General features: G+C 46.4%; 1 protein-coding gene across 8 annotated transcripts in view; it reads right to left on the reverse strand.

The window, feature by feature from the left end:
- The window catches only part of KCNK10 (potassium two pore domain channel subfamily K member 10), a 147,081-nt gene that overhangs the window by 76,526 nt on the left and 55,689 nt on the right, over positions 1–14,866 (reverse strand). For 5 of the 8 annotated variants that reach the window (XR_011532909.1, XR_011532910.1, XM_070593695.1 and 2 more), the window contains exon 2: positions 7,112–7,446. Coding sequence is in view for 5 of the 8 variants with exons in the window: in XM_070593695.1 (XP_070449796.1) it covers positions 7,112–7,446 (335 nt within the window). In the remaining 3 variants the exon portion in view is untranslated. Of the gene's footprint in view, positions 1–7,111; positions 7,447–12,711; positions 12,836–13,580; positions 13,813–14,866 lie in introns of those variants that run through there. The other 3 variants (XM_070593694.1, XR_011532911.1, XM_008521423.2) reach the window with 3 other exon arrangements.

The raw sequence follows: 14,866 nt of genomic DNA on the forward strand, positions 1-14,866 counted from the left end.
AGGACTCTAATCATTTATTAGCAAAGGATAAAAATCCCTAAGAGATCGTAAAACCAGGGGCAAAGGCCCTGTTCACCAACATAGAAAGTCACAGAACCAGCCAAGAAGGGGGAGCAAAGCAGGATGAGAAGGGACTCCTGCCCCCTATGCCAAAGGCTAATACTTCCAGGAAATTCCAGACCTAGCCCATGCCAGGCACATGAAAGCTTCAGAATTTCTTCAAAGAAGCTACCATGAATAGAAGGTGCCCATTTTGGGGTCCAGAGGGTTCTAAGAAGTTAAGTAACTTGCTGAGGCAAGGACTGAAGTACGCCAGGGAAAACAGTCAGGCTTCTGGACAGCGAGGTGACCTGCTCACCCTCCGCTGCCCCCAGGGATGCTCTCCAGCGAGAGGGGAGCCCTTCTTGCTTGCACTACAACTAGGCACTTAGAAAGGAGAATCCCATGTCCTCCCTGGTGGGCACTTCATTCAACACTAAACCCACCCCCACGAAACACCCTCCCTTCAACGAGGCTATTTCCTGGAGAAACTGCAGCCATATGACCACATGAGCTCCACTGCAGGCATTCAAAGTCTTCAAACGTCTAAGAATTCACTACCTGAAGAACAACTATATAGATCATCATCCACGCAGACTGAGCATCCGTCCCTTCCCCTGTCACTCAGTGAAGCCACCTCATGATTTTATTCTCTGAGGATTACAGAAGAAGAATGTTTTATTGCTTTCTCCAAGACCGCTTATCACAGAAGTTTCTAAGACAATGGTACTGGGGACAGGGAAGTAAGCAATTGTGGCATGTGAGAGCATCACTGATAAAGAAGTTCTTGGGATGGAGTGACTGTCCAATCAACTTCATGGAAACTGTGACTTTGAAAACATTCAGTTTACGTTATTCCACTGACAAAGAAATGCAAGTACTCCAGGTATGCTTATCACTGTCTCTTTAATTCTGTTCCCTGTACTCAACTTTGGAGAAGAAAGAACAGGGGAAAGGAAATAAGGTTCCCCGAATGCCCACTATACACCAGACACTCTGCTAGACATTTTATGTGGGTTATCTCATTCACTCCTCCCCATGTTCCGAATGAGAGGGACTGTCCCGTCCCTTTAATGGAAGGACAAGACTTAGGTTCAGTGGTGGAAGGGACCAAGTCTACTTGTCCCTAATGCCCATGCTCTTTCCCCCCTTGACATCCCCTTCTTTGAAAATACAATAGTCCACATTTGGAGTGCAATAGTAGCAGGTCAGACCGCCCAAATCCAGAAAGACAGTCGAAATCCCTAACGATTTTTCCTTCTCCCTCCAGTCTTACCTTCGAGTAAAAGTTTTCAGAAAAAGCCCAGACACAGTGTACGGGATACGCACATCGACACAAATGAGCAGGAAAGCACAATGGTTAGACATACGGGCTCTGGAGTCGGGCATCCCAAGGCCCAAATCCAAGTTTAACCACTTATTGGCTGTTACTTACCTTCGGCAGGTTACTTGTTAGAATTTATTTGCTCATCCACGCAATGGAATGATGACGATAGGACCTCCCTGCAGGCTTGTTGTAAGGGTTAAATGAGCTCAAGGACTGATGCCCTTAGAATGATGCCTACGGGAAAGTAAATAAGCAACACGTGGGAGCTATTTTTCACTATTACAACAGCTCTGTGGGAAATATCCCTATTACTGTCATCTGCAGACTCCCTCCATCGTCTCAGGGGTCAGATTCTAGAGATGGATGGATCTCAGGTGTCCTCTATGGGCTGAACTGCTGAGGCCCAGCTCAGCATAGAGTGGCTTGTCCCAGGGCACGAAACTGGAAGATCAGCGTGCCTGATGTGGGGGAGCTGGGGGCTGGGCGGGGAGCATTAAATAACAACCAGACACAGCAGATACAGGCTCTTCCGCTCAGTCCCACTTGGAATCAGCGGTCATCACATTATGTCTCAAACCACGCACAGGAACAATCAAGGGAAACAGAGATCAGTGCAGCCAGCCCAGTGTCTGTTTAATAGATTTGAGGCAAGTGTCCCCACCAAAGCTCAGGATAAAGATGATTACCTAGGTGGCCGGGGTGAGCCCTCTAAATGGAATAGAAAATTGCTCCTGTTGCTTCCCTAGCCTCAAGCCACAAAGACACAGCAGCATGGGGTAAGCAGCCCAACCCAGCCCTCCGGGGAGCGATTTATGTGGAAGGGACTTTACACTTTAACAGGAGAAGCAAACCAAGAAAATTTGTCAATTAGAAAATTTAAGATTTGAAGACTCAGAGAGCATTTCAGAAACTTTCTTCTCTTTTCCTTTAGTAGAACCCCAGGATGCAAACACGTTACGGTCTTTCTGGTTGTCTTCTCTTTTGTCTTCCCTAACAAATAGTAGCAATCACAATAGCTAAAAGTAACTGAGCTGTTTAATCCTCAGCTCACCCTCACAGGTGGACACTATTATCACAATCTCCATCTTGCAGAAGCGAAGCTGAGGCCTAGGGTGACCCCCTGCTCACCCACATCACACAGCCCAGAAGCAGGCAAGAGATTTAACACAGAAAGGTAATTCCAGAGTCTGGATGCGTATCACCAGGTGACGTTGCCCATGGGGCCTCTGCTTGAATGGACAGGGACGTTGAGCCCAGAGCAGGCCCTCCAGAAATCTTGGCTGAAAGAGGAATGGGCCATTTTTGAGTTTTCTTTGTCAGACTCTCTTAAATGTGGCTCCTTCTCTCTGTCTTAGCATCTCCCGCCTAGGATGTTGCAGTATTCTTCTAATTGGTCTTCCTTCCTCCAATTCCTCCTTCCTCCAACCCAACTTCCCCATTGCTAAGAGAGTTATTTTTCCAACAGAAAATTTCCATCATGTCATTACCCTGCTTAAATCTTTCAGTGACTCCCCACTTCCCACAGCATGAAGCCCAAACTCCTCAGCAAGGTTCTCTGGGTACCTCCTAAATCGAGCCCCCACCCCCTCCCCAGCCTCATCTCCTACCACCACTGCCTATACCTCTCAGCTCAAGCTACACCGACCACTTGCAGCTCTCTCAACGGACCTCACATGATGTTGGGATTCCCTTTACCATGGCCAACCGAATGAACCCCTCCCATATTCCTCGTTTCTGTTTTAACGTGTGGTGGTGAAGAACCTGCGATATATGTTCAGACTGCCCAGGAGTGAATCCTAGACCCTCTGCTTACTAACCAGGTGACCCTGAGCGTATAACTTCACCTCCTGCTGCCTCAGTTTCTTCATCTGTAAATGGGCAGAAAAGACTATCCTCATAGAATGGTTGTGGGGACTAAAGAAGATAAATAGTCACAAAATCCTCCCTATTTACCTCACTGGGCATTTTTCCACATCCTTCAAATAGCTCCATTCCAATGAATTCCAATTATTGGTTTACGTGCCTCTTCCTCCAGGTTTTCTCAACCTATTGACATGTTAGACTGGATAATTCTTTGTGATGAGGGGGCTATCCTGTGCATTGCAGGCTACTTAGCAGCATCTCTGGCCTCTGCCCGTTAGAGGTCTATAGCACTTCCCCAGTTGTGACAACCAAAAACGTCTCCAGACATTGTCAGATGCCCTCTGAAGGCAAACCCCCTCCCTGCTAAGAACCACTGCTTGCAACTCTGAGTTCCTTGAGTAGTACTCTAAACAGCGGCAGCTGCAATAGCTATCTTTTTATGAGCGTTCACCATGTGCCAAGCATAGTTGAAAGTTCTTTTCACGAATTATAGAATTTAATCCTCTCAACACCCTAAGGGTGGGGGATTTTAGGCACATTTTATGGATAATGAAACAGGATCACAGAGACATTAGTAACTTGCTCAAGGTGCATCGTATTCTCACCCTGTCCATCCCAAAACCTAGCATGTTACCTGATACAACCGGAGTTCAGTAGTAATTTAAAGAATGGATGGATGGATAGGTGAATGGAGGGATGGATGGATGAGACAGTCTCCTCCATAATAGCAATCTGTCTTTCTTCACTTTCCAGGGACAGCGACCCTTCGGTCTCCTCCAGAGTCCCACGGTACCTGGGAATTCATCTGTAAATGGGCACAAAAGACTATCCTCACAGAATAGTTATTCATTGGAAAATCTCTCCCCAGATGGGGCTTTCCGAAGCTATCCAGGCATTTCATGGGGTTAAGCTGTCCTGGTTACCCTGTTTTTGTTATTAATAGCATGAATCACACCTTCCAACTTAGCTTTATGAGGGGTCATTCAATCCAGCCACGAGTCCCGACATTACATCGATCTAATTTTCTACCTATCAGTCACTCCGTTCAGACTTTGGTGAGACACAATAATACTATTTCTCCAGCTTAGAACACATCACACTGAAACCTCCCCCCACGAAATACTGTGTTTCTTATGAGCACTGTATACAGCGCTGCTCAGAAGCGTAAAGTGAGCACATGGTCCCCTGATCCATAAGTGTGGACATTTTCATCCTATGAAGGAATCAGTGAACTGAAGGGTAAACCATAATGATGTGATTCTTGGTTGACACATGTTCAGCATTTAAATCTGCTTAACCTACAGAAACTGTAGATAAACACAAGTATAAATCCTTAAATCACAGTGGATGAAGATCTTAAAGTACCCCAGGTCCAGGACTGATAATGGGTTTAGGGGGAAGAAACAGAGAAATGCTTTCTGTTAGGGAGCAAGGAACGCCGATGTTTCTTGATTCTGCTAAAACTCTAGAAAGTGTTATATATAAAGCAAATGTTTAAGAGAGAGTTGAGCTTATGATAAAGCAAGACTCCTCCTTAAAGGGCTTGTGGACTCACTGGGTGCAGCAGGGTAGAGTCAGACAGACCTCACTTTGAATCCTGGCTCTGCCTTTTTGGCAACTGGAAAGTCACTCAACCTCTTTTTAGCATCTGTTTCCTCATCTGTAAAATGGGCATAATAATACCAATTTAGAGGGCTGATGGAAAGATTAAATGAGATAATGGGTGTAAGGTGCCTGGTTCATAGCCTATGCCTAATAAAGGGTAGCTTTTTTAATTGTTATAAAAATGATCTTAAGAGCTCACACATCCACACACACCACATTTCACAGAGAAAACTTTGAGGTCAAAATATGGGATGGGTCTTAATGGCAGCACAGGAATTAGAACCTCTACACTCCCCCATCCTGTCCTTCATTCTGGCCTCTGAGCTCTTGCATAAAGGAAAGAACCAAAGAATGGGCAATACAGAAATACTGAATTAATACAAATGCATGCATAAGCTCAGCTATCCCGTGGCATCACCAATGTTATAGATTTAGTTTGACATCTCATTCCGAAAGCATTTCTCTATTGAGCAATAATTAGATGCAAAGCAATGCATGGGCTACGCATGGATGCAAAGATAATAAGACATGATCCCTTTCCTCAAGATCTCACTGTCTAAGAAAGGAAAAGTCAAGGATGAATCAAGACTCAATTCAGACGGCCTTTTAGGTTATTATATGTATTGCAACTAAACAAAAAGATCTCACCACATAACACAACATATATAAATATAATTTCATTCTTAGTTAAAACTATTCCAGAATTATTTCCTCCATTCTCTATGGCCTTCTGTGCCTTAAATCTGGCACAGATTAGTACAGCACTCTCACCACCAGATTTGGTAGCATTTTCTCATGAAAAGAAAAAAGAAAAAGACAAAGCCATCCAAGAAAGAGTGATATGAAACACTGCCATTGGATTTTAGCATTTAAAAGTTTTATTTTTTAATAAAAATTGTAGGGCATAGGTATGAAATCTTACTTACTCCCGGGGAAAAAATGTGTATTTTTATTTATCTAAGAGTCAAGTCAGATTATCAAAACTAACTTAAAAGAATACAGTTACTACAAAGGTGCCAGATCATAAGTAGCCTCAAAATTCCCCCACCCCATCAGTACAGTTTGAAAGAGATAAATACATACATACATAATAAACTAGCCCAGCCTTGCGAAGCCTACAGAATCCTGGATTGTAGTAGCTGTTAGAATTTAAGCCATTAGATAATCCCAGACCCAGAAAGAATTGTGGAAGCCATCTTTTCTATTCCTCTGCCTTCCAAACGTTAGAACCCACAGGAGGAAGAGACGCTCCCTTGCCTCCATAAACGTCAGCACCTTCCACCATGGCCTATTCTTCATGGTTCGGGAGGGTGTGTAGGGTAGGGAATCAAACTTCAGCCTCAGAGGCAACCATCCTCCCTCACCTCCAAGGTGAATCCCTCCACCCGGGCTCCCCACCATTTCCCCTTCCTCCCCCGCCTTCCTCCTCCTAGTTCTCTCTACCTTTCACAGATTCTCAAGCCTCCTGTTTCATTTCCTCCCGTCACACCACCTTAGATGACTCTCTGCTCTCCCACAGCCCTTCCCAGGCCCAGCTCACCCCTGCCAAGGCCACCTGCACCCTCTGCTCTCATTGCCTTGCTTCTATAGCAGGTAGCCCAAAGTTCTCTGCTTCTATGTTTTTACGGATCTTTTTTCCTTAATATCTAAGGGAGGTAAGGGCCTTAGCACACTGTGTGACACACAATGTGTCCAAAAACAGCAACCTTGATTATTACTCTTACTGCTATCCTTATTATTCATCCCAATAAATCCACCTAAATGGCTCACCCACGTCGCCAACAGCCTCCTCATCTCACATCTGGTGACGTTTTCTCTATTCCATCCTCACTGACCTTGGGCTGGTTAATACATCCCTGCTTGTTTAAAATTCTTTCTTTCTTTGGCTTCTAGGGCACCCTCTTACCCCAGCATCTCACACAGACTTCAGAACCAGGAAGTTAATCAGCATACACAGGTGGACTTGAATTTGGAAACCCAAAGCCCTTTTGCCTGCTGCTGCCTCTGGCCACCACATCCAAAAGCAGGTGATGCAGAACCCACCCTGCTCCCACATCGAGGCCATTGCACATGTGGCCCCCACTTCCCCCACACCGTCATGTGCCTCATTCTCAGGCTTCTTTGAGGTCTCAGCTCAAATGTCACCTCCCCGCAGAGGACTTCCCTGACCATCGGGAGCGTCTCAACCAAAGGCAAAACTCAGGGACCCAGAAAGACAAAATCGATGCTGTCCTCTCTGCCCACAGGTTGTTCTCTGGTTGACTCACCCCTGCTCACCTGGATCAACGTCTCCAGCTCCTGTGGGCTCACACAGATATGATCCCGCAGGAATTCTGCCTTCTCCAAGGCGATGGTATTCTTCTGGCTGCTCTCAAAAGGCTGCTCCAGTGCCCGGAAGACGAGACCACCAGTGACGAGGTAGACCACCACAACCACGAAGATCGCAACCACTGTCTTCCACTTCATGACGGTCTGCAGGCCCCCCTGGGAGGTGCCTTCCATTCTGGCTACCACCGTGGCTCGGGAGGAGATGGAGAGGCGTGGGGCCGGGTAGTGCCCGTTAGTGGCACCCTTGGGCTGACACACCGGGGGCGCAGCTGCGGGAACAGCCACTGAGAAAGAGGGTGGGGAGAGGGGAAAAGAGAGCTTGTTTATAAACACAAAACGCAAAACCTGTCAGAAACAAAGCACAGATGTTTTTCTCGAGCCAGCGTTCACATGTGAGGATCAAAAATTGGTTCACCAAGTCCACATTTAGGGAATTTGATCAGTTGCTAGGTGCCTGTTTGGGTTCTTAAAAAATAAGACCAGGAGTCCTGGTTTTTAAAAAAATCACTATGAATTGAGTTTGAAATACTTCTATTTCTCTACAAGCGTCTAAATTTGAAAACCATGTCTCTGTTATTTATAATTCATCTCTTCCCTTAGCTACCTTGTTTAAACGATGTGTAAGATACACCATAAATCACCATATTTGAAAAAGAGACATATTGCTCAATTTGGAGAGGACATAAATAGGAGAGGGATACCCAACTATTCTATCCAAGTACTGAGGGCTAGGTGATACCAAGAGCAGAGAAGAAAGGAACAACTACCAAGTTTAAAAGTCCCTTTTATCCAGGGCTGTGGTCACAAAACCAAAAAATGAAGGATAAGCTTGCCGTAAGGGAGATAAGTCAAAAATCAGACAGAGTAAGGAAAGTTTGGGTTTCTGAAGACTACTAAAGGTGAAGAAAAAGAAAGGCGGCCATACAAGGAATGGAAATAATGAGTGATGTTTTATGCCAATTAACTTGGTTTCCTGAAAAAAATAATAATAATAAAATAGATACTAAATGTATTCCTCAAGAGAAAATGTGATGAGTTAGATGTAATCTCTCCTGATCTATTTGTAATAGAATTTTTCTTCTATTTTCTTCCAATAAGAAGCCATTGGAAAGAAAATTTCCCCTGGTTTTCAGAACACATCAAATTCTCAAAGGTCCCTGGTCTCTGTAAGGGCAATTTCATTACCTTGGAAATAAATATGTTAAGCTGGAGGTTTTTCTGGAACGGCAGGAAGTTCAGGGTATGTTGTACACATAATGCTGTCATGCATTTCAAGAAATCTATCCTGTGCAACAGCGCATGGCCGCTTCGCTTCGATTTTGTTCTCTCTTTATTATACTAATGTTTATTATGGCCTCTGTCGTGGTGCAGCCTGGCTGTTGTATAAATAAGATATTGAGACAACAAACCTAATTACCTAAGTGGGGTGAAAAATCCCACTCGTGGGAACTAAACTGCTCAGTCTCTGCCCTGGGAAGTTCGGGGTAAATAAAAGCACAGGGATGTCACTCCTTGTTCAAAGCACCAACCATCCTGATGACACTTGGCCAGAGGGGTGGCCAACTTGAGGAATCTAGGTTCGTAAACATCTGCCTTTCCTCCTAGAGCTTCAAAATCAGCTTTTTTCTTTGGAAACAAAGGTGAACATCAGCCTTTTATTGTACATTATTCTATCAAATAAAATCATTAAATAATACATTATATTCTGACTTACATGAACACAAAACTCTCTCGAATCTCTGATTGAAAGACTTGAGAATTAGAATCAGCAGCCTGGGCACTATTTCTTGCTAACCCTTCCCTAAAGATGGTATATTCAGGTTCCCACTTTCCCTGTTGACAGCCTTGTCTAGGGCGGCTTTCTTGCAGCCTTGCCCGAATTTCCCATTCATTCGACCTCCCCATGTTATCTCAATGCCTTGTGCCTCTCACCATCTCCACAGCCACTAGCCTCATCCAAGCCATCATCGCATCTTGCCTGGACCAATCCAGTAGCCTGCTATGTGACCTCCTCGCATCCACTTTCACCCACCTTCTGACCCATAAGTCTGGGCTTAAATGCCATTTCTGGAAACACCTCCTCCCCCTCTCCCCTGTTCCCTCTGTGGTCAGCAGAATAATGACTCCCAAAGATGTCCACATCCTAATCCCTGGACCTATGCCTATGTTATCTTCCATGGCCAAAGGGCCTTTGCAGATGTGATTAAGTTAAGGATGTGAAGATGGGGAGATTATCCTGGATGATCTGGGTGAGCCCAATGTAACCACAAATGTCCTTATAAGAGGGAGGCAAGAGGGTCAGAGAGAGAAAAAAAGGCAAGGACAGAAGCAGAGGTCAGGGTGATGAGACCACGAGCCAAGAGATGCAGTCAGCCCCTAGAAGCTGGAAAAGACAAGGAACAGATTCTGCCCTAGAGCCTCAAGAAGGATCCAGCCCAGCCCACTACTTAATTTCAGTAAGGGAGACGGATTTTGAACTTCTGATCTCCAGAACCATAGATAATAAATTTGTGCTGTTTTAAGCCACTAAGTTTGCAGCAATTTGTTACAGCAGCAACAAGAAACTAATACACCCCCACTAGATTAGGTCTCCCTTGGTCTGCACTCACTGCCTCGTGCTGCTGATACAGCCTGTTTACTTGCCCAGCCCACTCATTCGACTTAAAGCTCCAGGAGAGCAGGCACCGTGTCTACCTTCACCTCTGTACCCCAGCGTCTTGCACGGTGCATGGCACACAGTGGGTGGCCAATCAACGATGGTTGATTAAATGAATGAAGAACAGAAGGAAGGAAGAAATCTTGGCACGTCCAAACCACACACACAGTGAGTGGTGTTAAGTGGAAAACAACTCGACATCCTAGCAACGCTGAACAGCAGGTCCTGCAACACGCCAACGCTCTGTTCACACCTCCACACCTTGGCGGATCTTCCCTCGGCCAGCAGCCCTCTCCCTACTCACATCTGCTTGGGAATCTCCCATCATCCTCAGTCTCAGCTCTAAGCCACTTCCTCCATGAAGTCATCCTAGATTCTCCAGGCAGACTTGGTGTGCCCGTCTCCGCATGAGCCCATGAACTCCTAGGAGTCAGAAAGCTTGTCTTCTAATCATTGGCTCTCCATATCTTGGCACAGTGCCTGGCATAGAGAAATGTCTGTTTTCTGTGGTTGTTGCTGATAACTCCTTCGGACTATAAACAAAAGCCCCATCAGAATCTCCACCACCCTCAACAACAAGCATTGATTTAGCACCAAATGGACCTGTGATGTGGTGGGGATAAGGCAAGGTCTCTCCCAGCTTCGGGGGGTTGACAGTCTACTTAAGGAACCTCCACAGTGCCAGGTCACAAACGCTAGGATGAAGCCTCACTGGGTGACAAATGATGCCCTTGAACATGCAGGCCAGTTGGAGCTGGGGCTCCTTCACTGACCTGCATCATGGATGCTTCCAGCGCTTCTAGCATCCCTGAGGCTTACAGAATTTGGCTTGAGAAAGGTCTTTTCAGGCCAGTTCCTTGTGCTAGTTTGCTAAGAGACTGTCCCCAGGAACAGAGTTTGAACCGAATCCACCAATCCCTGAGTTTCCAAAGCACTAGGAACAAAAACCAGAGTTTTGGTCCCAAACCCACCAGTGTCTGGGTGACCTTGAAACTGTCACTTAGTCTCTCTGTTTCCTTATCTGTAAAATGTGAATAATAACAGCCATGGTTTTTTTACCCCCACACTGTTCTGGAGAACAGCAGATGAGATGCCCCGGTTTACCAATTGCAGTGTAATTGTAGGTATCAGGAGTGCTCGCAGGGACCAGAATGTTACAAAACCTTTTGTGCCTTTGACTAAAAATGGAGTTGGCTGCTTTAGCAAAGATGACTGCCCCTTTCAATGGCTGGAAAAAGATTTGGTTTGTGCCTTTTCCTTAACTTGGGTAAGTTTTCAAAAGGTGTTTCGGTTAATCCATTTCCTCTCCTCTGAAACCAGAGCTGCTCTCACTCTAATACAAAGTTGCCTTGTGACCTGGGACGTGCCACTGGAGCTCTCTGTGTCTCGAGCCAGCAAACAAGCCAACTTGGCCAGATGACAATGACAGTGGTGGTGGTGGTGGTGGTGGTGAAAGTATCAGGAGTTTCCACCATTTACTGGGCACGTACTTTGTGCCCATTGCTCTGATAAACGCTGTGCTTACATCATTGCATTTGGCCCTCACCATAAGGTATTACCGTCCACGTGTGTCCAGGTCCTCCCAGAAGCAGATGCCAAGAGGAAATTAAATGCATATGAATTTCATTAGGGAAAAAACATGCAGGAGAGAAGATGGGAGGGAGCCAGGCTAGCACAGCCATCAGACACACTGTGAGGCTGACCCAGAGAGAAGGAGGGAGAGAAGGAAGGATGGGTATAAGCTCCCTAGACCGCCTGCAGCCTAAGGAAGTTTCAGCATGGTTTTCAAAGAGAACTTGAGTCAAAGTCGGCCATCGGAGGAGCCCTGTGTCCCCCAGGAAGAGGCGTGCCTTAGGGTCTCTTATGCATTCAGCCACTAGCTGGGAGCCCACAAACGTGCCCACAGTGGATTTCAAAGCAGCAGCTGGAGCTCTAGGTAAATTACACTCCCCCCAGCTGGAGACCTGCAAGGCACAGCCTGCTCATGACCACACATCCCCACTTCACAGATAAAGAGACTGAGACCCAGAGAGTTACAGGACTAAGCCGAGGTCAAGTGGCCAGAAAGTGGTGGGGCCAGGATTAAAATTAGAACAATCTGACTTCAAAGTCAGTTCTCTGGAGCGTAGGAACAGAAAAATAGGAAACAAATTCGAGGTGGAAAGGGCCCTTTTATCTGAAAATGAGAAAGCCATTTTTCTCAGACAGGCATAAAAATATTTCCCAGTCTATGAGATTGACTACTTTCATTTCCTAGATATGACAGAATTTTTTCCCCATATAATGGGTCACAGAAGCCATGGCCATCACACTTCACGACTCTCAATCCAACAGAAAAGTATTGGGCAGCAAAGTCCTGCCAGGAATTGATGAGAAAGGAAAGGGTGGAAGACAATATCCCCTTCAGTTAAGTTTTTATTTTGAAATATTTCCTCACAAATGTTGGCCCATTCCATTTTTACCTAAATGTGCGTGGATACGAGGTAATGTGTGGAAATCTGCTTTTCCTTGGTTGAATAAGTTCTTGGTAATTTTCTACTATTCAGAAAAACCTATTATTCAGTCTTTCCCGTGCCCCACACACTGTTCTGCATGATCTCCGTTCATGTACTCAATCAACAAACATTTTAGTTTTGTCGGGTACCACGCTTGGCACTGGGGATATGTAAGTGAATAAGACACATCCCTGCCTTCAGAGTTAGTAGGAGAGTTGACAAAGATCTTACGCATGTGGGAACCTAGTCCATCTTCACAAACCTTCTGTGCAGAGCAGAGGTCATTATCTATCTATCTCCCCTTGACAAGTGAGGAACTGAGGCCAGGAGAGGCGACACTGACGAGCCTATCACAAGCTAATAAGCAGTGGCGTCCTTGGGTCCAACTTCAGACCTACCTCGAGTGCCTCCACTCCTCCACAACCCCGGAAACAAATGGCATCCACGGGATCGAGGGTCTCTTAGAAACCTGAAATGCAGCCACCTCAGAGGTGCCACTGTCACACAGCAACGTGACTCTGCCTATTGACACAAGCAAAGTACAACTGTAATTGCAACATGCAGGTGAGAGGCAGAGGACGCTAGCCTTGCCCCTGCCCTCCAGGTCTGGAATCGTTCCAGGGCCACCTGCACCAGGAGCTCAGGGCTTCCAAAAAGCCCCAGGTTAAAGCTGAGCCTGGAATCCCCAAAAGGCTTTCCCAAGGTATGCAGACTTCAGGCTGGGGTGGAGGGTGGGTGTTGGGAAGAGGGGAGGAGACAGGAGGAGGCGAGAATTCCAGCCCCACCGGCCTGCAGGTGTTACAGCAGCTGGTTTTAGCCACGCTCTGCCTCTGAGAAGAGCAGAGAAGACATGTGGGTTCTCTCTGATTCCAGATATCCCAACAGCCAAACCTTGATTTTCCTGCTTCCATGTGACAGCTGTACCTTAAAGGTGATCAGGCTGGTCCTGGCAAGAACGCAATGATGCTCAGTCTACACACACTAAATGAGCAAGCCATGGCCCCCAAATGCCACCACAGAAAAGCCTCTCCCTTTGGGTTTAGTCATTGCCCTCTCCTTCTAGCCATCTTTAAAACCTCAGGCTTTGTTTCCAGATGGAAGAGACTGAGGTGTCATGAAATTTCTGGGAACCCATAGGGACAGAGAGCCAAGACAAGAAGAAGCAAGGCTGAAAGGGGAAGAAAAGGGAGCTAAAAGTACGCAGCCACCTTGGCTCACACCTGTCCTGGCCTCTCTCCTTAGTCCAGAGACCTTGGTCTTCTCTCACCTGAATCACTGCAACAGCCTCCAGTCCTGCCCCCCTTAAATCCATCTTCCACATGGTGGCCAGGTGGCACTCTCTGAGGTGTGGACCTGATCACATCCACCTCATACTTAAGCTCCTCTGCAATCACCCCAGAGATTGAGAATAAAGTGCAGGCTCCGGGGCTTGTATCAAGGCTCCCTTCCAGGACCTGGCGCCTGCCTGTCTCCCCAGCCTCACCAGCTGCCACGCCCCCACATGCAATCTCCGCCCCAGCCAAACCCAGCAGCACCCAGGTCCTTGCATGCTGAGCCACCTACTGATCCCGCCCTCTGGGCAGGCCCAGAGAAACAGGTCTTGTTTCCCAGATTCCTTTCTTCTCCCCACTCTTTATCTGGCCTCCTCATACTTCAAAACTCACTTCACATGTTACTACCTCCAAGAAGTCCTCCCTGATTGCCAATCCCCCAGTATGACCAGATGCCCTTTCTCTATGCTCTCTGTATGTCTCAACATGGAAGCCTCCTAGTTACAATTTGCTCCATTCCTGAATTCGTTCATCCATCCATAAATTTGCCATGCGCCAGCATTTATGATAGCAAGTTCACACAGCCGCCCCAAAGAAAATTTGGCTGCAGAGTTCATTGAATCTGGTAGATACAAGCATCGCTGGTACTGTTGTGGGGTTTTTCCCACAGACAGACATCCAGAGTCAAGGTAAAGTTTTCAGAAAGTAAATAGTTCAAGGAGAGCTCTTCATGGTTTGTTCAATTGCTTGGGAGGACTAGGACAAGACAGAGAAGAAATTCACTTCACTGTGCTCCAAACGCAGCTTTCTTGTTCTCTGTAAGAAGGGCTAGAAGATTCTCTTCTACTCATGAGTACAAAATATTTGTTAAGTAAAAAAACTTCTATTGAATGGCATGAATCACCCTTGCTGAGTCATCTCTCTGGTTCCAGGTAGGCAGAATGTCCCTCCAGTCTGCCTTCCTTAGGTCCCTCTATCTAGGACCAAAGAGCATAAATTTGGATTTGAGGACCCCAAAGACTAAAGCTTCGCCCCACTAGTGCACTCCCAGCCTCAGGAGAGGACAAAGGTTGCTGAGCTCATTTGGGGCTCAAAGGACCACTGACTTCCTTCTCAGGACTGGTAAGCAAATGGTTTCTCCTGATCTCCCCCAAATCTCTTGTTGTATTTATAAACCCAGGGCACGGCACAAAGTCAGGGGCCTTCAGAGGCAGACAGGTCCAGGTGAGGCTCCTAGGATTGGAGAAAACAGGGGAGGGGTGGGACATTGATGGCCATCCAG

Source organism: Equus przewalskii, chromosome 25 (genome assembly GCF_037783145.1).
Source record: "Equus przewalskii isolate Varuska chromosome 25, EquPr2, whole genome shotgun sequence".
Classification (NCBI taxonomy): Eukaryota; Metazoa; Chordata; class Mammalia; order Perissodactyla; family Equidae; genus Equus; species Equus przewalskii.